Source organism: Oryctolagus cuniculus, chromosome 4 (genome assembly GCF_964237555.1).
Source record: "Oryctolagus cuniculus chromosome 4, mOryCun1.1, whole genome shotgun sequence".
NCBI classification, from domain to species: Eukaryota; Metazoa; Chordata; class Mammalia; order Lagomorpha; family Leporidae; genus Oryctolagus; species Oryctolagus cuniculus.
The window spans coordinates 124,340,288-124,363,940 of NC_091435.1; the positions used below are offsets into that span (position 1 = coordinate 124,340,288).

The 23,653-nt window shown below is 44.1% G+C and overlaps 2 protein-coding genes across 4 annotated transcripts in view; one reads left to right on the top strand and one right to left on the bottom strand.

Annotated features, from left to right (window-relative positions):
• The first annotated feature begins 849 nt into the window (after positions 1-849).
• Positions 850-16,314, top strand: SSR3 (signal sequence receptor subunit 3). Its single transcript, XM_002716322.5, has 5 exons — positions 850-1,086; positions 2,209-2,335; positions 8,259-8,357; positions 12,938-13,069; positions 14,095-16,314. Exons 1-5 carry the CDS (start codon positions 954-956, stop codon positions 14,159-14,161), a joined length of 558 nt encoding a protein of 185 aa, XP_002716368.1. The 5' UTR covers positions 850-953; the 3' UTR covers positions 14,162-16,314.
• A 2,668-nt stretch (positions 16,315-18,982) lies between these two features.
• Positions 18,983-23,653, bottom strand: part of KCNAB1 (potassium voltage-gated channel subfamily A regulatory beta subunit 1) — a 454,438-nt gene continuing 449,767 nt past the window's right edge. For 2 of the 3 annotated variants that reach the window (XM_008266198.4, XM_051858804.2), the window contains exon 14: positions 18,983-20,727. In XM_008266198.4, coding sequence (XP_008264420.1) covers positions 20,638-20,727 — 90 coding nt within the window. In that variant the 3' untranslated portion in view covers positions 18,983-20,637. 3 annotated transcript variants of the gene reach the window in all.

Sequence of the window (23,653 nt, forward strand, 5' to 3'; positions counted from 1 at the left end):
ATCCAGCTCTCTGCTGTGGCCTGGGAAAGCAGTGTTCCCTGGCCTGGATAATAAGTGTTCCCATGTGGGAACACCCAGAAGAAGCTTCTGGCTCCTGACTTCGGATCTGCGCAGCTCTAGACGTTGCGGCCAACTGGGGAGTGAACCAGCGGATGGAAGACACCTCTCTCTGCCTCTCTTTTTCTCTCTGTGTAGCTTTGACTTTTCAAATGAATAAATTAATCTTTAAAAAATCAGTAATAAAATACTAGGAATTTGTAAGTGTATTCGAATGGGCTGTTTTCTTTTTCCCTCAGAAGTAGCCCGTTATTTCGATGCAAATAACGCCACACTTCGGAGACCAGCCCTGCCAGTCACCCACCCGTAAGCTCTCCATCTGCGATGGGGTGAACGATATGCAGCCAAGATTCATGAAGGTAGTTAACGCAATAGCGGAGGTGTAAAGGAGGAGAAATCCTACACGTGCTACCTATCCCTTTTTCCTCCTCCAATGCCCCCAGTGCTGGGCGCACACAGAGTACATTAAACATATGCACGCTGAATGAATGAATGAGTACTACCCGGTCAGAAGAGCTTTTATTTGGGATTTCTGAACCTTCGGATCGTGTGAGTCTGTCAATAGCCGTGATGTGGCATGCCAATAAAGTTTTGTCATTTTTTAAAAAGCACACATTAAACTACAAATCCCTTCCTTCTCTTCGGCTAGACGCGTCCCGTGGCTGGTCAGGCCTACGGAAGTCTGGCCCGCTCGCCCAATCACGCAGGAAAGCCTACGGAGTGACAGCAGGCCGACCAATCCTGGGGAGACTGTCCCCGCGCCGCGCAGGGTCCCGCCTCCACGCGCGGCGCTGACGGGTCGCTAGCGGATACGGCGGCCGCGGGGGCGGGGCCAGAGGCCTCGGCCCGGTTTCCCGTCCCGCTCGGCCTTCCCAGGTCTCGGCTCCTGCTCCGCCATGGCTCCCAAAGGCGGCTCCAAGCAACAGTCCGAGGAGGACCTGCTCCTGCAGGATTTCAGCCGCAACCTGTCGGCCAAGTCCTCCGCGCTGTTCTTCGGGAACGCGTTCATCGTGTCCGCCATCCCCATCTGTGAGTGCTTGGAGCGAGGCGGGCCGGGGAGGCCGCGGCGGGTCGGGCTGGGCGGGAACGTGGCAGGGCGCGGCGGACCCGTGAGGCCCGAGCTCTTCCTGGCTCCGTGCGGCTCTGGGCCTCGGAGTTCTCGTAAGAGGCTGTGGTTGTGCTGCAACACAGGGAAGTCGCTCGCGGCGCTTTGGAGAAGCGCGCCCGTTGCGGGACCCACCCCTGGAGGTTGTGATTCACGCGTCCCGGGATGGCAGATCCGAGTCTGCGTTTAAACAGACGCCCGCCGGGGGTTTACGGTGCCGTCACTCAAGCGTATCGCCTGCTGCCCTTTGGCACACTGCGGGCGCTGCCTATTTTGGGGAGGCTCACGGAGTGGGCCAGACACCCATCGCGTAACCCTGGCAAGTCACTTCGAGGTGTGTCCTTTCGAGCACCGCTCCACACCGCCGAGCATCGTTTTCCTGATTCGCAAAATAAGACAGGTTGGCCTTGGTCAGACCTTTTGGTAATCCTGTGAGAGCAATTAGAGAGTTCTCACTTGGATGAGTAGCGGTTTGCAGCCTCGGCCTGGGTCATTTTTAGAGCTCAGAGTTCCCGAGTTTCCATTTCCCATCTCGCACTCGTGCCCTGTTTTTGGGCAATCGAATGCAAATGTATCTTCTTCTTCGGCCTTCTAAAACTGAGCGTGCCATGACGGTAGCCTGGAGCCCCGTGGCTTCCTGGCGCAACCAAGCATTGCCCTGATTTCAGATAACAGCCACGTCAGCAAGTGAATGGATGGTTTGAGACCGCACGTGGCTTTTTGGAATGTCCTGAATTTAGACAAATAAATGCCCCTTCGAATGCAATTGGCGGTCTTATGATTTTTGTTGAGCCAGAGTTTGTTCTGATTTTCAAAGAAGCTGAAATTTTATCTGGACGAGGAATAGGAAGTTTATGTTTTTCAAGCGATTGGAATTGGGAAAGCTGGAGTTTGTTGCTGGATGTCTCACTTCTGAAGATCCTCAGATACTGTAGGATTCCCTAAGTCTGACTGCGTTTTTCCAGGCTTAGCATAACGTAATTCAGGAGGCTTTCATAATGGGAGTAATGTTTCTTTTTGTTACCCCCCCTCTTATCTTAATTCAGGGTTATATTGGCGAATATGGCATATGGATCTTATTCAGTCTGCTGTTCTGTATAGTGTGATGACCCTAATAAGCACTTATTTGGTAGCCTTTGCATACAAGAATGTGAAGTTTGTTCTCAAGCACAAGTAAGTATATTTTTTCCAGAGACAGTATTTATTACATACTGCATTTTATGTAGTAGGATGTCTTACAGATCATTTGTGTATGCATTGATTTCAGTAAGTATTCATTTTAGGTGTATGATTTTTTTTTAATTCAAGATTTATTTATTTTATTTGAAAGGCAGAATTACAGAGAGGCAGAGAGAGAAAGAGAGGTCTTCCATCCACTGGTTCACTCAGATGGCCGCACTGTCCAGAGCTGTGCCAATCTGAAGGCAAGAGCCAGGCGCTTCTTCTGGTCTCCTACATGGGTGCAGGTGTCCAAGGACTTGGGGCATCTTTTTTACTGCTTTCCCAGGCCATAGCAGAGAGCTGGATCGGAAGTGGAGCAGCTGGGACTCCAGTTGGCACCCATATGGGACGCTGGCACTACAGGCGGTGGCTTTACCTGCCATGTCACAGAGCCGACCCCGAGGTGCGTGTTTTGTAAGGAAGAGTTAGTGAAGTGAAGCAGAGACAATGATCAGACTTGACGCTGCTATGGGTGTAGGCATTGAGGTAGAATTATAATGTTAAAGCACTAGCTTTCATCATAGGGTTCATGAGGAAAACACACTGATGGAGTAAATGAACATTGCAGAAGCCAAATGGATTCTTCCTGGAAAGACTTGTTCCGAACTCTCCATTTACTATTTTTGGAAGTGAAATTTTTTTTGATTAAATTGCAGTTTCAGTGCTAATTACATTTTTCTTATAAGTATATAAAATGTAATGGATTACCATTTTGCAGGCATTTGGGTAGTGAACCAGTGGAGGAGTGCTTTGTCTTATCTTCCTATCACGTGGTGGGTGGGATAGTTTAGGGGCCACCCTGCCTTGCACTGCATAAACCACACTACTCTGTAATCCTCATTCATTTGAGGTACAGGAGTTTTCCTTGTTTCGTGGGATGCACAGTATGCGTTCTCCTTATCCGATGTCATTTTTTATTGTGTCCCTTTCTAATGTATTAGAACCAGATTCCTCTAGGTCCCTGGAATGCAAGTCCTCCAGCCCCCTCTTTGAGGATTACACCTTAGCCTTAGCACTTTGTGTCATCCTCTGGTGTGACTGGCCCCCCCACCCCGGTACCTTCTTTTCAGTTCCTCAGTGTCTGGGATTCTTTGCCAGAGAGCTCCTTCCTGGCTTCAAGCATTGCTTTGCTTTGTTATCTCCGTGGTGGGCTCTTCCTGGTGACGGGCAAAGCACGTTGAGATGATCTCAGTTGACAAGGATTCGGCCTCAGTGGCTGCGGGTAGCTTTAGTGCTTTCCCTTCTGTTGTTCTGGACACAGGAGCTCATGTCCCGTGGCTGCCTTTCTGATGGACCAGCAGAGTCATCAGGTCATCTCTGTCATCCTTCTGTGGGGCAGCCCTTCGGCCAGCTGTTCCATTCCTGCCTGCCATTCCAGGGTTCAGCCCGTCCAGCCTCTGCCCTTCTGGACTGTCTTTTTAAAATTAATTAATTAAGATTTATTTATTTATTTGAAAGTCAGAAATACAGCGAGAGGAGAGGCAGAGGCAGAGAGAGAGAGAGAGAGAGAGAGAGGGAGGGAGGGAGAGGTCTTCCATCCGATGGTTCACTCCCCAAATGGCTGCAATGGCTGGAGCTGCGCCAATCTGAAGCCAGGAGCTTCTTCTGGGTCTCCCATGCAGGTGCAGGAGCCCAAGGACTTGGGTCATCTTCCACTGCTTTCCCAGGCCATCTGCAGAGAGCTGGATCGGAAGAGGAGCAGCCGGGACTAGAACCGGTACCCATATGGGATGCTGGCACTTCAGGCCAGGGCGTTAACCTGCTGCGCCACAGCGATGGTCCCTGGACTCTCTTTGCCATGGCACGTGGCTGCCTTTGACAGGGAAGCCCTCAGAGGTGTGAAGGGCCCTTTACGATCCCTCTGGAACTCTGCCCCTTTGAGACATGGCATTTCAACTTGTCCTATGTATCATTTTTCATTACCTCTTTGGAGTCAAAGTCATGTTCTTTTTACCTTCTATTTCTACTTGCGGCTGCCTGAGAGCAACTGCCATCTTCTGTTTTATATCCTTTATAAAGCTAATGGTACATTTAGTTCTGTAAGATTTCAGTGACTCACTGACTTAATAGACTCTCTGGAATGTTTTTAGTCGTAGTTTTGGCTTAATATAAAATATTACTACAACTTCACAACTCCTACAGCTCTGCGAGATGATTTAGGCTAAGGACCCAGTGTGCTGTGGAGTGCGGCTGCGGGGGGGTAGCTGAGGGAAGCTGACTTCAGAGCTTGCAGTCTGGACTCTGGTCCCAGCTCTGCTGCTCTTAATGGTATGGCCTCAAGCATGCATTTTATCTGTGTAGGCTTCAGATTTCTGAACTGCAAAATGGGATCGCATGATACCGCAGAAGGTGGTGAGGATTAACTATGGTCACGTGTGACACGTTAGGCATATATGTTTTTAAAAGAGTTATTTGAAAGGTGGGGTTATAGAGGCTCATGTGCATGCGCACACACACACACACACACACACACAGTGTGTCTTCTATCCACTGGTTTACTCCTCAAATGGCAGCAATAGCTGGAGCTGGACTGATCCAAAGGCAGGAGCCTGGAGCTTCTTCTAGGTCTCCCACACTGATATAGGGGCCCAAGCACCTGAGCCATCTTCTGCTGCGTTCCCATGCCATAGTAGAGAGCTGGATTGGAAATAGAGCACCCTGGACTCAAAGTGGCACCCATATGGGATGCCAGTATTGCAGGCGGTGGCTTTACCTGCTACACCACAGAACCGGCCCCTCGTAATAAATAATTATTTGCAGGCTTACAGAGGTTGCAGGTAAATAAGCCTGTAAGAATTTTTTTTAAAGGTGGCATGATTTAAGCAATGTTTACAAAGATGCATTTTTTTTAAAATTATTTATTTGGAAGGCAGAATTAAAGGGAGAGACAGAGAGGTTTTTCTATATGCTGGTTCACTCCTCAGATGACTACAGTGGCTGGGGCTGAGCCAGGCCAAAACCAGGAGCCCAGAGCTTCCAGGTTTCCTACGTAGGTGCAGGGACCCAAGCACTTGGGCCATCCTCTGCTGCTTTTCCAGGCACATTAGCAGGGAGCTGGATTGGAAGTGGAGCAGCTGGGACTTAATCGGCACCCAAATGGGATGTTAGCATCGAAGGCAGTGGCTTAACCTGCTATTCCACAACGCTGGCCCCACTGCAAGAGTGAGGGCTTCTCCCTCAGCTGTGGTAAGTCTGCAGTGTAGAGTTTGTGCCCCTAGTAGGTGAGAATGCAAATCTAGACCTAGGTGAGAAGTTACTTAGTATCTTCAAGACAGTGTGTCATGAGGATACTTGATTGTCATACTGATGCTTAGAGATAACCAACTCATTTGAAAATAATTTATTCCTGAGCCCTGACAATTTAGGTGTGCATTTATTTTTTATATTAAGCTAAGAAAAGTTACTGCTGTAAGCCATGTACATTCCTTTTTGTGGGTGTTTTGTAGAAAAAAGTAGTTTGATATTAAGTTACAGAAACTTATTCAGTGTCTCTGCTAGAGACGTTCAGAGAGAAGAGTCTTGGCCTAGTGTCTCCGGAATGAAAGAAGTGCCTGGACAATTTTTACATGATAAAATGTTAGTCTAGTTGAGTCGAGTCTGTGGAGTAAAAAGTATGTTGTGGGTCCCAAAGTATTTATTTATTTATTTTTAAAGATTTATTTATTTATTTGAAAAGCAAAGTTAAAGAGAGAGCGACAGATATCTTCCATCTGCTGATTCGCTCCCCAAATGCCTGCACTGGCTAAGGGCTGGGCCAGGCAGGGTCTCCCACGTGAGTGACGGGCCCAAACACTTGGGCCATATTCCATTGCTTTCCCAGGCCATTATCAGGGAGCTGAATTAGAAGTGGATATGTGGCCGGTGCTGCGGCTCACTAGGCTAATCCTCCGCCTTGCGGCACCGGCACACCGGGTTCTAGGCCCGGTCGGGGCACTGGATTCTGTCCCAGTTGCCCCTCTTCCAGGCCAGCCCTCTGCTGTGGCCTGGGAGTGCAGTGGAGGATGGCCCAAGTACTTGGGCCCTGCATCCCATGGGAGACCAGGCTCCTGCCATTGGATCAGCGCGGTGCGCCGGCCGCAGCACGCTGGCCGTGGCGGCCATTGGAGGGTGAACCAACAGCACAGGAAGACCTTTCTCTCTGTCTCTCTGTCTCTCACTGTCCACTCTGCCTGTCAAAAAAAAAAAAAAAAAAAAAGTGGATATGCCAGCATTGTAGGCAGTGGCTGAATTCGCTGTCCCACAATGCTGGCACCAATTTTTTTTTTTTTTTTTAATTTGTTCATTTCAAAGGTAGGGTTACAGAAGAGAGTCATACACATACATACACACAGATCATTCTCTTTTTTGCTTTTAAATATTGCTTAAAAAGACAACTCTTGAGAGTGAGGACTTGGTGCAGCAGTTAAGATGTTGCTTGGGATGTCCATATACCCTATCGAAGTGCCTCAGTTCAGTTCCCTGCTCCTCTCAGCGGGAGGCAGCAGGTTAATGGCTCAAGGTAGTTGGGTCCCTGCCACCAGCCACCCCCGTGGGAGAGTTCTTTCTCTGTCTTTTAAAAGATGATAACCTCACTGTTAGCTTCCTTTTCTTTAGGTTTTTAGAACTTAATTCCTTTATCTGTTTTTCTCCCTCCAGTTATCAATTTGTGTGGAGTAACCATGTTAGAAAGAACCTTGTAGAACGTCTTGAAAAATGTGCTAGCTGAAGGTTTTCTTTTTAACCGTGTCAATTCTAACTTGATTCTTGCCTGAGAGATGGAGACGTGGTAAAATCGGCCCCAGTTTGGGCCTAACTTATATCTCAAAATCTTGTGGTTGAACGAAGATTGGAAACCACTGTCTTGAATGATCTTTTCATTTCTTTTCTGGAATCCATCCTGATTTCTCACACTCTCCTCAGTACACCCGCTAGAACTGAACATAGTGTAGTAATGAGGAGCTTACTGGACACAGAGCAAGTGCGTTTCTGTGCGTCTGCTCTGTTTCCTGTTGAGAGATTGTGATGAATGCTTTTCTAGTGGAACTGTGTAGGTAATCTGTTAAATTTTGCTTAGGATCAATTACTTTTTCTTCTGTATGTATGGCTAACTGATTAGTTGCTGTTGGGTTATGAAAGATGTGTTGAATTTCATGCTCTGTAGGAGACTTTCGTAGTTATTTCATCGTAGTTTAAATTTTACCATCCTTCACTTGCAGCCCCATCGGATAACATTTATCTGTAGATTTTTTTTTTGATAGATAGACATTCGGTATATTTCCTTCATCTGAGTGAACACTGGAGATTGTTTTTTTTTTTTTTTGGTTAATGTTTCCAACCTTTTCCAGATGATTCCATGTTAACTTTTGATACAACTCTCAAAAATCAAAGGTTAATTTAAAAGGGATATGTAGTCAGTCTGACTGTGTCATATTGTTTCTTTTTAGTGAAATTGTCCTTAAAAGTGTAACTTTAAGAGATAACAGCTGTTACTTTTCCTTTGTTTATTAAGCCTTTTTTCTCTCCTAGGATTTACTTGGAATTGAAATCATATATCATTTGCTAATGCCTTCTGAAATTTGTTAAACAGTTAAATTATAGGTTAAAAGAAAATAGTTATAGTGATTTGTAACTGAACTTGACTTTTATATCCATATTAAATACCTAATCTTAGGAAAATTTTCCCTTTTAAGCAGAAATCAAAGCACATCTTGGAAGTTTCTTCAACTCCTTTTTTGGCTAGTGCAGTGTAATAAACTTGGAACTTCCTGTGCAGTTTATTTTCTTGAAACGTGAAGTATTCAGTTGCCAATACTTGCTGTGAGTGCAGAGTGTTTCTGAGAGTGTGCGTTGTTTGTCCCTGGAGCATGTGGAAACGTTTTTCTTTTCTCCTTTTCAGAGTAGCACAGAAGAGGGAGGATGCTGTTTCCAAAGAAGTGACTCGAAAACTTTCTGAAGCTGACAACAGAAAGATGTCTCGGAAGGAGAAGGATGAAAGGTTGGACCCCTTACTTAAAGCGTCTGTGGTAATCAAAAGGGGAATACTTGGGGAGCCCCAGCGTATAGTTTCTGGTTGGAGAATGTGTACTTTGGAATTGCAGTAGCAGCAGAGGCAGTGGAATAGTAACAGCTGCCTTTTTGAGGTTTTATTGCCATCAGATATTTTTCTTTGTGCTACATGCAATTGATTTATTCTTCTAAAGACTCTTATGAGTTTGGTGCTGTTGACATCTCTACATTACACTGAGGAAACTAAGGAACAGAAAGCTTGGATTATTTGCCCGAAGTTGTAGATGAGTACATGGTAGATCCACAGTAAGAACATAGGCAGTCTGACTTGTGGGCTTGTGCCGATAATCATGGGTCTGGAATTTAGGAGGCTATGGTGCAGCCTTCGATAGCTCAGTTGGTAGAGTGGAGGTAGGACAGATAGGAGGCTATGGAGTTTTGTCCAGTGCTGGCTCAGCTTGTTGATAGCTGTGCGACCTTGAACATGTCACCTAATCCCTCTGGGTTTGAAGGGTTTATGCTGTGCTGTGTGTTAGCATGTGTCTAGGTAGTGGTTATTTCTGTTCCTGAGCTCTACTGGGGGTGTCTACTACTTGGTTCTGTGCAGTGGGTGGGGTACAAGAAGTCCTGGGTTTGGCTCCTGTTGCTCAGATCTGGGCCACATTTGTTAGCCTCCACTCCCAGTTTTTCAAGCCAGCTGTTTCTGAGAAGACTTATGAAACAGCCTTAACATCTGAGAGTCATGAGTCTGTTTTCATTTCTTTAGTTTTAGCATCAGCAAGGTGCTTTGTGGAACGGAATTTTTACCACACTTTGTTCCAGAAAGACTGTGGGCACTTGGAATATCAAGATGCATATAAAATAAAATAATACAATTTTGAAAGATCAGAAACCATTTAAAAGGAAAAAGAAGTATTTGAACAAGGACTTTGAGTCACAGCATTTGAGCACTAAACTTAGTCCTGAGCTCCAAGTGTGTGGGAAGCATGTGAGGTCATACAGCTTTCACTGCCTGATGAGAAGCAGTGTGCAAGTCCTTCTGAAAAGAAACTTTCCTGGCACCGAATCTTGGAAGGACTTTATCAAGTGAATTCTTATTTAAAGGACACTGAGTAACTTAATGAACAATTTCTTCTACAGTGGTTTTGGAAAGGCATCAAAACATTATTGACATGATTCTCTCCTGTGGATCTTTTATAAAACTGAAGGCATAATATTAAAATCATGACAATGAGGGACTTTTTGCAGGCAGCGGTTATGGTGAGGTGTGGCTGCCTATTTTTGTAATGGGACAGCTTGTGATGGCAAATTTTGTATAGCGATAGAGGCTAGAGGATCTAGAACACCTTTTTAAAAACTTTTTTATTGATTTATATACATTTATTAGAACAGAGTTTCTGAAGCCAAGTGTGTTTCACAGTTATGCAAATTTCAAAGTGCCTGTTACAGCTCTTTGGGATTTTGAGTGATTAATTGCATCAGGGATGGTAGATGGGTCTCTTCTGCCCACCGCAGACCTGCCTGATTTGGTTTGGCACTTTTCTTGATGCTGGGACATATCTCAGAACCTTTCTCAGTCCAATGTGGAGGTGGTCATAACTAATGGATTATAGAGTATAACTGGAAATGAAATCTCTTTTCCATTTGCCTGATTAGGTATTTCAAAGTAAGACAAGGTTCTAGTTTTGTGGATATATAAAGTACTAAGTGTCCAAAGACTACAGTTTCTTCTCTTGTCATCAGTAGGAATCTGTACTGTTAGTATTTTTGCAACAGAAGCCACACTGGATACAGTTTTACCCAGACCTAGGTTCATGATTGATTGTGGTAACTGGGAACAGAGACTCATTAAGATCTAGTATGTTTCTCTCTTAAAGGATGAATTTCTTTGAAGAGATTTGATCTAAGAGAGGGCTTATCAACTCGTCTTTGCCTAGATGTGTATCTTTCAGACCTGTCTGCAATCATTTGGAATAGGTACTCCTTGCCCCTTTGAGAGGGCTTTAGAAAGGGAATAAGCAGAGGAGATTCGGAGATTCATTAACATTTGTTCCAGGGTGTGAGGGTTATTTCTTCTTGATTTATTGCTGATCTGTCAGTTGGCATTATCTGGGTGTAACAGTTGCCTTTCAGTCTCAGCTTTTCTCTTGGTGTAGGGAAAATGACTCCTTGGGCAGTACTTGTCCAAACTAGATTTTCTACCAGTGAAGGTTTGCCAGAAGCATTGGCAATGAGGGTTTTGAGGGGTTTTAATTTTTTTCAGACTAACCAGAATATGGGTGACTAGAAGAAATTTCTCAAGGCTGTTGGACAGTCCTGACATGTGTTCACTGATGCAACACGTGGTCATTTTGGGAACTAGGATTGCCTACAGGGCTGGGTCACTTCTTTAATCAAAGTCTTAAGAGATGGTTCTGATTTGGGGCATGACAGAAGGAGAGGGAGGGAGAAGCACTGTGATGCAGGGGAATTTAATCATCTGGAGTAGAGGTATGCTGGTAGCCTCCTTGCGGGACCTGTTTTCTTTGGGTCTTGTGCTAGAGCAAGGGTGGGCAATGTCTGGCCTGCGGGCTGCATAATACCCATGAAATAATTTGGTCTGGTCCTGCCAAGGCAACTGCAGGCTAATATGCAATAAATGCTAACTTGTAAGTTGGTAATTTTGTATGGCCCACAAATAATGTTATAAATATCCACATGGGCCTTGGTAGAAGAAAGCTTCCCCGCCTCTGTACTAGAGTCTCAGAAATAGTCAGTTCTGTTTTCTAGCACTAAGCTTTGTTGGATCTATGTGGCTTACCGGGCTGATTTTCTTTGGTCAGTGTTAGAATATTCTAACAGTGTTAGAACAGTAATGCTCATGTATATTTAGAATTTCATGTTTAGACTTTAAATTAGAAGACGTTTTATACTTGATAACTGCACTTAATGTAGCGTGCTTCCCTTCTACCGTACTTAGAGTACATTGAAGGTGTGTTCATGTAAATGAAGTCGGTTGAATCAAGGAAATACAGCATTCATGTTGGAGACTATAGATTTCTTATGATGAGGAAAAGGTGATAGTAACCTTCATTTAGCTCTTTACAGCCAGCTAGTTGACTTTGGCTTAAAGCTTTGTGGGCTGTCCTTAAGATGGTGGGGGCAAGATATCTGACTCCAGAGAAGTTTTAGGACAAAGTATCTACAGCAGTGGTTTTTAATTTTTATTTATTTCTTGATAGTAACCCACAGTAAAAACATATTTTAGAGGGTTGGTGCTGTGGTGCTGGTGCAGTGGGTTAAGCTGTCGCCTGCAGTGCCAGCGTCCCGTATGGGCGCCAGTTTGAGTCCCGACTGCTCCACTTCTGATCCAGTTCCCTGCTAATGGCCTGGGAAAAGCAGCAGAAGATGGCCCAAGTCCTTGGGCTCCTGATTCCACATGGGAGACCTGGAAGAAGTTGAAATTGGCCCAGCCCCGGCTGTAGTGGCTGTTTGGGAAGTGAACTGGCAGATGGAAGATCTCTCTCACTGTCTCTCCTTTCTCATTTCTCTGTAACTCTGCCTTTCAAATAAATAAATAAATCTTTAAAAAAAAATTTTACCTTCTGACTAAACATGAGGGGCTTCAAAAGTTTCATGGAAAAAGGAGATTAAGACACACAAATATTTCATAAAACAGTAATTACTGTGTGTGATGTACTCCATGGTTTTCTGTTCTTAAAAATAAATAAATTAATAAATAAATTAATTAAAGACCAGTAGTCTCAACCCACTCAGTTAATTTCTCTGGGCATTTGATCTGTTCAGTTGGCTTCAAATCCCACTAACGGGTTACAACCTACCCTTTTAAAAAGTGCTTTACAGAGTTAATTAACCAAGAGGAATAAAGGCTGCCTTATTCACAGGCACCCAGGACTTTCCTCCTTTCTGTGTGAAGGGGTAAAAGACTGGTGACATACTGGTGAATTAATGAGAGAAAATATCATAGCAAGGAAAATAGAGTCAATACAAAGTAAAAGGGTTTTGCAGAAGTTAAAAAGTTCCTCCTGATGATCCAGCAGACCCTTTGAATGAAATAAAGATGACTCAATCATAGTCTATTTCTGTGAGACCACAGCTAGTTTTTGATGTTGGGATTGTCTATTTAAGGTGTGAACTTGAGGGTTGAAATTCATAGACTGTAGAGAGCCTCCAAACCAGCAGGATGCAGGCAAAAAGCTCCATTAGGCTATTTATCAGGGTAAACGGTTAGGTGAGGACGTCAAGAAAGATGCTTGGTTTAGCTGCTAATGGAATCATGCCAATTGCAATTAAGCGGTCCCTTCCTCTGGAGCCCTGGAAGCCTGGGAAAAATAGTGACATAGCCAGCAACTGTACTTTTTTTTTTTTTTTTTTTTGGCACCTATAAAGAGGAAGAAATATCTTTTTCAGTGGTAGAAAGGGGACAATTCTCACCAAATTTAATATTAAAAACACATTCTCCCTCTTGAACACTTCAGGGAAAACTTGTGTTATGATAAACTAGAGCTGTATGGTGTTTAAAGGTTTTAAATCATAAACTTGTTTAACTTGTTTCTTCTGTGTCCCCAGAATCTTATGGAAGAAGAATGAAGTTGCTGACTATGAAGCTACAACATTTTCCATCTTCTATAATAACACTCTATTCCTCGTCTTGGTCATTGTTGCTTCCTTCTTTATTTTGAAGAACTTCAACCCCACAGTGTATCCTTTATGAAGCTGATCATGGTTTTTAGAAGTCTGAAAGCAGTAGTTCCCTGTGGTTTCTACTTGTCTGGGTCTTTTAGTGGAAAGAAATGCTCTCCTGGGAGTCAGTTAAATGAATAGCACTGACTTTAGGCAAGTTCCTAGGCATTTTAAAGAACTTTTGGTTTGATTTAAAATTCTTTTAAGTTCATAGATTATGACTTTATGATATTTAACAAACATTACAAAACCATCCTATACTGCGTGATTGTGTATACCTGCTTATTGAAAACAAGTTCTAAGAACTAAAGCAAACTGGACTTCTTTGATAACTGCTGGCATAAGCTGTGTGCCTGCTGTTATTTTTGGACTTTGGGGTTGGGTGGGTGGCCAGTGTAGTTAAATAGGCACAATTCATAGTACTTAACAGTGTGTCTTTTCAATTGAGCTTTTGGGCAAGACTCAGTTGTCTCTTATTAAAGTAACACCCTTAAAGGAATGCACCCAGAATGTGCAGCCAAACTTGTAACAGTTGGAGATTATGATGTAATAAAATATCAGACACCCCAAATTTGTATCTTCTGTGAACACTGAAAAAGTTTGCTGAAAATGGTCCAGTTTTTAGGCTGGGAATAGCTGTGAACTTTGAGAACCTCCTTGCTTTTACAAGCCGGTTGCAGCAAAGCACTGATTGACAGGGGAGACATATTTTTCCTTTGCTGTTGTGGGGGAAAGGAAAACAAGTCTCTCTTTTTCCATGTTCTTTGATCAGCTCTCGTTGGAAAGGTTAAATGGCATTCAGATGTGTTCTAGGTTTCTGTCTTAAGAGTTTTCTTTTTAAAATTGGAACCCATTTCCTGTGGATGTTTTTCATTCCTTATGGTCTCTTGTCTTGTAAACTGGGTTTGCAGACAATGGATTTGCATGGCAGTGCTTGTACTGAGGGTTGGGAGGAAACTGTGTGTTCCGAGAAATGGTCTTTTTATTTTGTTGACAAATTAATCTCGCATTCGTAATTTCGCCTTAACGTGAAATTCTTACAGGAACTACATTTTGTCCATAAGTGCTTCATCAGGACTCATCGCCCTCCTGTCTACTGGCTCCAAGTAGACCATGTCAGCTTAGCCCCTGGCTTCGTATCTATGGGTGGCCTGTGGTATATGGGAAAGTAGCAGGGTGGTCAGGGTGGGAGACACACAAGATGTTTTCATAGTCTGCAGTTGGAGGGTTTATTTTAAAAACTCTCCAGAATGTAATTCAGTATTTGTTTATTGGCTCTTTTTGACAGTTGTTGAAATTAAATGAATTGAAAGGGATCCTCAGAGTACCAGGACCTTTATTAAAAGGCAAGAAGTGTCTCACAATGTGCTATAATCACAAGAGGGGAAAATAACTTGTTTCCTTGTTCTGTCAGAGGTCACAGTAACCTGGACTAGGCTGTTATTATTTATAATAGTAGCAAGAAGTTAATAACTGGCTCTCTGTGTTCCAAGCACAATATTACAACTTTTTAAAAACCATAAATATCAGAATGAATCCTCTTCCCAGGGGATTGAACAGAAGCTTTGTGTTTACAAGTCTCTGAATTTCAGATTGAAATAACTCAAAATTAAAAACATGGTTTTTCTAAACTTGAGGAAGAAAAACTTGTGGAAAAGCCCCTCCCCCTCCCTTCTTTTAAAGGAGAAAGGCAGCCAAGGTAGTAACCTAAAAATAGTGCTGAGGCATATGAGAGTCCTCCTGTGGGGTTCAGGCGCACACTGCTCAGCTGTACGGCTTTGGCCCTGGGTGGCCAGGGAGGTCAGTTTGACCTGCCATGTTGGTTTGATGTGTTAAGACATTGGGCTCATTGTTTCCCCTGGTCAGGCACTCATGCCACTGGAAGAATGTTGAGAGAGAACCTCCTTTGCTGAATACTGACATGTAAAAGACTAGAGTAAATTTTAGGGCTGGAATTCTATGAACTCCCCAAGGAATTTGCAGTGGTTAAAGTGCTTGTCAGCTTTTTCCATTAGGACTTTCATCACTGACTGTGCACAGGGTGCCCTGGATTGTGAGTGAAATAAATGATCTCAGCCCCTGGGATCCAGCTGAGAGCAGTCTCATGCTGTTTTGTTTTTGTTTTGTTTTACAGATGTTAACTATTTCTTCTGTGTTTCAAGACTTTAAAAAGTTGGGCAAGTTCTTCTTTGATATTATGATGTTGATTTCATATTGCTATTAGCTTTTGACTGTATCTAGTAATTTCCTGCAGACAGTATCTCAAAGGAAATCTATTTCTAATCTTCTTGATGTAAGATGAATGTTATAAATGATATTAGCTGTTTCATTTATGACTTTATAAAAAGGTATCCATCAGGAATTCAGTCGCTGTTTTGCACTGTTGGATATGTTGGTAGCCTGCTTCCTAGAACCTGGAGGACAGGACCAGGAGTACATTTGCTTAGTGACCCAGGTCATTGTCTGCAATTGAGGATTATATTTCATCGTTGTGTCTAGAGGTCTACAGTTCTTTACTGTTCTTGTTTTCTGAGTGCCATCATTGGATGAGCTGGAGGGATTTAACTTTTCTTTACTGTTGATTAAGAAACCAGTCAGTAGTTTGGTGGCCAGGAGTTTGTGTTCCAAATGCATTTGCTGCTTTGTCAGTCTACTTGGTCCCAGATACCTGTTTTAATTGCTGGGAAATGCTTGCCACTAGATGGCAGTGCCTGTATAGAGGGAGACAAACCCATTCCTGGTATGCAGTGTAAATGAGAGAGTGGTGAAACAGGGGTGTCAACCTGATGTTAATGGAATTTCTCTTCAGAAAATGTATAGGTGACTGAATAGAAGAAGCAAAATTTTTTTGTCTTGAAATTTTCCCATGATATTCTTCTCTGGCGTTTTCTTTCTACTTTTAGATAAATGTGCCAAAGCATATAGATTTTCGTTAAAGATTTATTCCTCCGGTACTTACCTCTTGGGCATTGAGAAACCTTTCGTCCAGAACTCTCCCCTCATCTGAAAGAGCTGCCTGGCACAGGTTTGTCATGTGCAGAATCTGATTTAGATAGAAATGTGCTGCAGAATTACTCTAAAAGGGCTCCAGACCCAGCACCAGTAAAGTAAAAGAGTCTGCTGCTATTGGAATTCAAAATGATGGAATTTTTTTATTTTTTAACTCACAAGGTGGAAGCTTAAAATACTAGAAAGGTTTCATTTCCTTACTTTTAGTTTCCTCATTTATGAAGAACTTAATAAAAATCTTGGATTGAAATTTACTGATTGTCTTGTTTGGTATATGGCACCTTGAAAAGGATAATTTGAACCAAGGTTTGAAGACAACTGAAATATGGAGGTTGAATTTATTCTCAAAATTCTTGTGAAAGGTCTTAATATATTTGTTTAAACTGTGATTTTTAAAAATGTTCATTTCTCCTAGAATTTAAGAGAACCCTGTGGATAAGCACAACATCTTTATTATTATTTCATATTGGCCATCACTGTACTTCCCTCCACTTTTGTGATTGTTGATCAGATGTTTGCAAAGAATAACAGACACAGTGCAGTACAGTAAAGAGCAAGTGTCCAGGCTCTGCCAGTTCGTGCCACTGTGCCTTCCTGCCCCCTGGTTGTCTTGTTTCCAGGGAGTGGGCCAGTCCCTGCCGTTTTCTGGAGATCGCTAAGGAAGGGTACATACACATGTAAGTGTGTGGGTGGAGAAAACTTGTTGACAGATACATCTGGTCTGTAAGAGGTTATCTTCCCTACTTGGACTCCCAAGCAGAGAATTGATTTAAGGTTGAGAAGATCTTTTTAGTGGTGGGTTTAGATTTTTAGGGAGATGGTTAGAGACTAACTTCTCATTGGCCCTTGTGAATTTTCATTGCATCTCTTCTCTTTTTCCTCTTCTCTGATTCTTAAATTTAATACCTTTTAATTAAAATATAAAAGTTTATTTCATCTATGTGAAAGAGCCACACAGAGGGAGAGACTGAGAGCTTTCATCTTCTGTTCACTCTCCAGATGCCTGCAACAGGTAAGGCTGGGCTAGGCTGAAGTCAGCAGCTGGGATCAGCTCCTAGGCTCCCACATGGTGGCAGAGGCCCAACCATTGAACCGTCATCTACTGTCTCCCAGGATGCATTGACAGGAAGCTGGATTGGAAGTAGAGGTGCGGGGACTCAAACCTCGAATTCTGACGTGGCCATAGAAAGTGGCAGCTTCACTTGCTGCACCACAACACCTGCCCCACACCTATTCTTAAACTTCTGACAGTTACTTTCACATAAAATTTCAAAGCTTTAAACAGAAATAACAGTGGTCAAGAGAGACTTAAAGTGCAAGAAAGAAAGAAAAAAATCTAATGGTAACTAGCTGTGAGAGTTTGGGCAAGTTCTTTTCATCTGTCCAGGCCTACTTTCCTCCTTGCTCTCAGAGCTGTGACTTTGTAGGTGACATGGGTTTCTTGAAACTCTGACGTCTTCCTCATAGCCTTTGGCATTCTGTTTGTGGTGGAGTGACAGTTCTTAAAGTGGGAAGCCATGCACAGGATTTCTAGTTATCTAGTATATTTACTGTGGCAGATGATTTGTATATTGAAAAAATGGCTATTCCCACAATCCTTGTATTTGGTCTTGAATTGCAAGTTCTTCTAAGTGGATTTGAGAAGCTTTAACCTTAGTGTACAGTGTTCCAAAATCCGATGAGAAAATAGCTGTTCCTGTTCTCCATTAATAAGGGAGAAGAAGGTTAAGATTGTAATTTGTCTTTTTTTTTTTTTTTAAGAATTTACTTAATTGGGGCCGATGTTCTATAGTAGGTAAAACTGCCGCGTGAGACACCAGCATCCCACATAGGTGCCAGTTCATGTCCATGTGGCTCCACTTGCAATCCAGGCCTGGGAAAACAGCAGTAGGAGACCTGGATGGAGTTCCTGGCTCCTGGCTTTGGCTTGGCCTACCTCTGGCTATTAATGGCCATCTGGGGAGTGAACCAGTGGATGGAAAATTGATCTCTCTCTGGCTCACTCTCTGAAATTCAGAGAGAGATAGAAGGAGAGACAGATCTTCATCCACTGGTTCACTCCCTAAGTAGCCACAATGGCCAGGGCTGGGCCAAGCTGAAGCCAGGAGTTTGGAACTCATCTGTGTCCCCTGAAGTGAAGCAGCCAGGATTCGATCCAGTGCTCACATGGGATGCTGGTATCGCAGGCAGCGGTTTAACCTGCTGTGCCACTATGCTGGCCCCTTAAGTTTGCTTTTTGTCGCTCCCCCTCTTCGTGGAGGAACGACACAGGACCCTGCGCTGTTCTTTCGTCTGCTCGGCCCTCCCCGGGTTTGCTGCTGGTTCTTCCCGGGTTGGCTACTGTCCCTTCCACCTCCGTGGAAGGGCGGTTCCCCCTGCCACTTTTCCCCACTTCCGCGGGGGAGCGGCACACCGCCGGCTGGCTCTCTCGGGGGCTGCTCAGGTGTTCCTTCAGATAGATGTTCCTCTTAGATGTTCCTCGTGCATGTTGTCTCTCTCCTCCTTTATAGTCCTCTTCCGCCAATCCCAACTCGGCTGCCCACACGCCGAGTACGCTGCTCTCCTCCAATCAGGAGCAGGATCAGCTCCTGGAGGTCATCACTCAAGTTGGCAAGAGGCAGCTGTGTAGAAGCTGCTTCCTCCTCTCCCAGCGCCATATTGTGGGAGAGCAGATGCATAGAACAAGTCCCAATTCCAGCAACTTAGTCTAGTCCGAGTTGCTCCCCACACTTTTGACCCCTGAATTTCTGTTACTCAGTGCTGCTTAGCTACCTGCATCTAAATAAAAAAAATTTTATTTAGATGACAACTACCCATCTTATGACTATCCAAAATATAAAAAATATATAATATATAAATATGCAATATATATAAGAAACACATATCTCTGCCTTATAATGAAAGATCAGATAAAAGCTATTATGAGATTGCACAAAATGCTTTTATTACTCTAAGCAAGTAAATTGCATTTCCCATTCGACAGTTCCTCAGCTCATTTAGATGTACAGTGAGTGGTTCACTGGGTTGACTACACAATGAACAACTGAAGAAGTCCATTTCCATCAGTCTGCTACCTGTAGGCAAAACCATAAACTCCCCAATAGCATACAGATGGTAGTAACCAAAAAGAAAGTTTGGTGAGAACTCCAGCTAACATTTTAAGGATTAAAACTTAACCATGAAATACACCTCTAGAAATGATGACAGAAAATAGGATTTTAAGATAATTTTTCTTGTAAATTTCAAAGTGATTTCTGTATGGGGAACCTGTTGACCAGATGAATTAGGATTTCATACATAGGCAGATGTCCAAATAGCATTAAAGAACTGCCCTCACTCCTACCTTTCCCTTCTTCCTGAAAAAGAAAACCATGTTTTCTCTTTCACAGATAACCCGCCGCCCCAGTATAGTCTTGTATTTTCTCAAGTGGGATATGTAAGAGTAGCCAGCAGTGGCAGGGCTAGACATACCTCAGATGCCAAGTGCAGCGGGCTGAGCCCTTTTTATCCATGCAGAGAGCTTTCATGCATATGGTGTAATGCATATACTGTGGTTATAGAATTAGGACGTTCTTGAACATTTTGCTTTTCACTGGGCAAGGTAATTCACCCAGCATACTCTGAGAAAAGCCTAAGATTTACTTCCATGATACTGACTTCTCAGTACTACCAAACATTGAAAAATCTCAGTACTAGTTAAACAGTGAACATTTTGTCTCTGGTTATTTTACAGGTTTATCTACAAAACTGAGCATGTGTATTACTTTTAAAGCTCAAATATTTAAACTTACAGAAGTTGTGCCTACAAGCAATTGAAAGTATAAAGCGGGTTTTAATAAAATGTAAAAAATGAACACTTAATTGCAGATACATTACATTTTATTTGAAGCTAAGTTTCCACAGCAGTGTAACACCTTCCCTTTCATAAATTAGCCATAATGTTTCTAAAATTAGGGGCATTCATTCTTTTACCATCTCTACACATAAATGGAGGACATAACATTATTAGAATCCTAATAGACACCCTGGGTAAATTGTACAGGACCAAGCAACAGTAAATATTTCAAAGGTAATGAAAGCAGATAACCTAGAAATTTGGGTTTTGTTGAAAGACAAGTGAAACAAAACCTGCTAATGTGAATGCAAATGGGAAAAGTGTAAAATTGTTTCTGAGTAAAGATATCCCACTGTTTCTTACACACTTCATACTGCATCTGTGGATTTTGTTCTTTGAAAAAATAGATCTGTACAGCCGCCTTTCAACTACCAAGCGCCTGAAGTAATCAGCTTTTCCCCGTTCGCGCCATTGCATAAGCAGCAGGTATACAGAACGGTGCAAGGTCGGCGACTCCAGTCCGAGATAAGAAAATAGAATGGCATTTCTTGGTTGTGGATTTTCAGATGTGCTCATAATTCAGGTGCACAGTGGTAGTGACAGCAGACACCTCAGAGAATCCGGGGACGCTAGAGGTTGAGCAGTAGGCTGCTAAGTGATCGAAAAACTGGCTAGTAACACGGTTCTGTACTGGCTACAGGCCACTAATTAACCATGCAGCTTCTGAGGCTCATGCATTGCCTTATGATCTATAGTCCTTTTTGCTGTAGGGCTTGTTGCGCAATATGTTATCGATCTCATTTACCACGTGGGATGTCATCTTCGGGAGAACCTAAGAGCAGGAGGAGCACAAGGGGTCTGGTTAGGAGTGTTGGTCACATGTTTCCTGTGATCATTACTAAGTGTAAACTGCCACTGGAATATGAACTCTCCACAGGACTCAGAGGTTCCTTGAGGTCAGCTCCTTATTTGTTGACTGAATAATGAAGGTGTAAGGAGTAAGTGAGGGTTCATGGAAATAAAGAGCAATTCTGTGCAGTAGGAATGTAATACAAGTCACATAGCACTCATGTATTTTTAAATTTTCTGGTGCCTACCTTTAAAAGTCACATCACTCATGTATTTTTAAGTTTTCTGGTGCTTACCTTTAAAATTAATACATGTTTTTACTCCATTCTATTCAAAATCTTACCATTTCAACATGTAATCAGTATAGAAAATTGACACTTTTTTTTTTTTTTTTTAACTCAGTCTTGCACATTCCATGACCATTTTACACCTATCAGTCCGGACAGGCCCCAGCTTCCTTTCATGCTCTCGAGAGCCACGTGTGGCTAGAAGCTATGGTCGTAGACAGCATAAGTCTAGAAACTAAGGCGGTTTATTCCCACGCATAGTCAGACCCTTGGTGAAGAATGGCCAGGGTTCAGCTGACATCCCACGCAAAGGGAATAGCGTGAAGGAATGAAATGGAGTGACAAGCAGGGAGAGAGTGGTAGGAGGTGGGAATGCGAGGCACAGGGCAGGGGGAAGATGGGGTGAGAGCGTGGAAAGCCCAGAACAGTGGGGAACCTCTGATCTAGGAGTGACCTAACACCTGGAAGTCCTTTAAAGAACCAGTTGGGAGAGGCGGAAAGGGGACACAGATGTGAGAAAAATGATCTAATATGAGCTGGAGCCAGTAATGCCTTGATTGGGCGTGGTGGTGGCATAGAAAAAGGGGCGCTGAAGGGCATTTTGGAGGATGCTGGTAGTGTCGAGATGGAGACTAACGGGATGTTGGTGTGTGGGAGAAGTGGTTGGGGGGAAGGAGGCTTGTAGTAAGGTACAGTGTGGAGTTTCAGGTGCCCGTGGACTACCCGTGTGGAAAGGGCTTGCAGGCAGCCAGAAGGGCGGCTGCAGAGCTTCGCAGTTGCAGGAGGACTGGACCGGAAACTTGGGAGCCCTGTGCAGCACTTGCTAATTGAAGCCCTCGGAAAAGATGAGCTCATTCAGGACCAGCATTTGCCGTGAGAAGTGGGCCAAGGGCACCCATTACACCATAAGACGGGGGCCAAAGGCAGACTTTCTCCGGAATGGTCTGACCCCGTGCACAGAGCGTGGTGAATGCAATTATGACGACAAGTTCCGAGATGGCAGCCTCCCCCTTGCTTTGCTGCAGTCGCGTTGGCCAAGGTGACCTTGTCTCCACTCAAGTGCTATTCTCAGAAGCCTGGAGGCTTGGCAGAAGAGTAGAGCTACTCGGCCTGGGAAACTTGGTTCTGGGTAACGTGTTCCTAACCGAAGCTAAAGGCACAGTTTGACTTCCCACTCCCGTTGAGTCCCAGAGGTTCAAGTGAGACTAACAATGATGAGATTGAAATCCAGCAACTGGGTCTGTTGGAATTTTTGTGTCTAAAATACAATGGGTTAGCCGTGTGAGGAGAAAAATTTTTCATTCATTACATCAAAATAAAAAAAGGTCAGAAGAGATTTAAACACCAGAAAAAGTACAACCATAAAAGTATTTGAATAAAACAGGCAAAAGAAATATTTTAAGACCAACATTTGAAGGCAAGCCATACTTTGAGAATTTCGGATGAAGTCACTCAGACTTTTTACACACGTTTGAAGCTATTTTAAAACACTTTAAGCTACTACAAATTTAAGGAACAGCCCACAGGCTACGAGTTTTGTAATCTTGGTGTTCCACTGCTGGGATGGCTGGTGGGGACTGGAGGCCTGGCTAGCACTGCTGGGGCTGCCAGGGTAGCAGGGAAGGCCTCCCAGGATTGGGTCCTTGTCCTGGTCTTAGGATGGAGTAGGGTTTTGCCGGGCTGTGGTGGTGGTCCCTGTGCAGGCAGAGGACCGTTGCTACATCAGGGGACTGAGTGGTTCCTGGCAGCTGGGGACTGGGTTTTGGGGAGGTGGAGCTGGGGAGCGTGTGGCCTGGATGGGAAGGGCCTGGCAGCTAGGGCACCTGGCCTTGCTTGAGTGGGTGATGGAGAACTCTCAGGAGGGCTAGGAGGCGGGTGGAGGGAGTGGCAGTTGTGTCCTCCTAAGTAGAAAAGGGAACATGTCCAGGTGACGGCGGCTGCAGGCAGCCATGGGTTCTCTTCTCTTACACTCCCTTCTACTCTGGTACGCATTGGGCACATTTCATCCCTTAGAGCAGCTGCCTTCCAGCCTACTAGAGATTTCCTTTCCTGACAATTGCTGGCACTCCACTCTGTCCAAGCCTTCTGCAGCCAATCCCCCCACTGCTGGGCACCTGTCCGCCAGGTGAAGGGGCCCGCCCAATCACAGCTTGTCAAATGCAGCCTCTTCGGTGCTAGGTGTGTGCAGGTGGAGCCTTTAAACTCAGCCTGGTAGGTACCGCTTCCTGCCAGCTGCAGGCAGTCTGACCTCTCCCTGGAAGGCAGTGAGCACCCTGTGTGCACACCATGGGAATCCCCACTCCTCACTCTTCCTGCCAGTCCATGATGTCCTTTTCCCAAACCTGCAAAATCCACTCATTCTCCCCACCGCTGTGGCCACCACCATGTCTCACCTGGATGCCTGCCCTTGACCTTCGTTCTTTCCACACAGCAGTCAGGTCAGTCTTTAAAATGCAGGTAGGAGAATTTCCCTCCTCTGAAAACCCTCCAGAGTGTTTGTTAGCTGGAGAATAAGCTTGGAGGCCCGTGTGCCTGGCTGCTGCCTGCCTGTGCGCCCCAGTGCATCCGCTACCTGTCGGTCGCACTGGCCTGAGGTTGCTCTTCCTGGAAAAAGCCCAGGCC

Bases quoted from the DNA above. Each gene is read 5' to 3' on its own strand.
- SSR3 (XM_002716322.5), top strand. From the start codon at position 954: ATGGCTCCCAAAGGCGGCTCCAAGCAACAGTCCGAGGAGGACCTGCTC. The intron at 1,087-2,208 runs GTGAGTGCTTGG...ATCTTAATTCAG, and splicing joins CGTGTCCGCCATCCCCATCT to GGTTATATTGGCGAATATGG. The intron at 8,358-12,937 runs GTTGGACCCCTT...CTGTGTCCCCAG, and splicing joins CGGAAGGAGAAGGATGAAAG to AATCTTATGGAAGAAGAATG.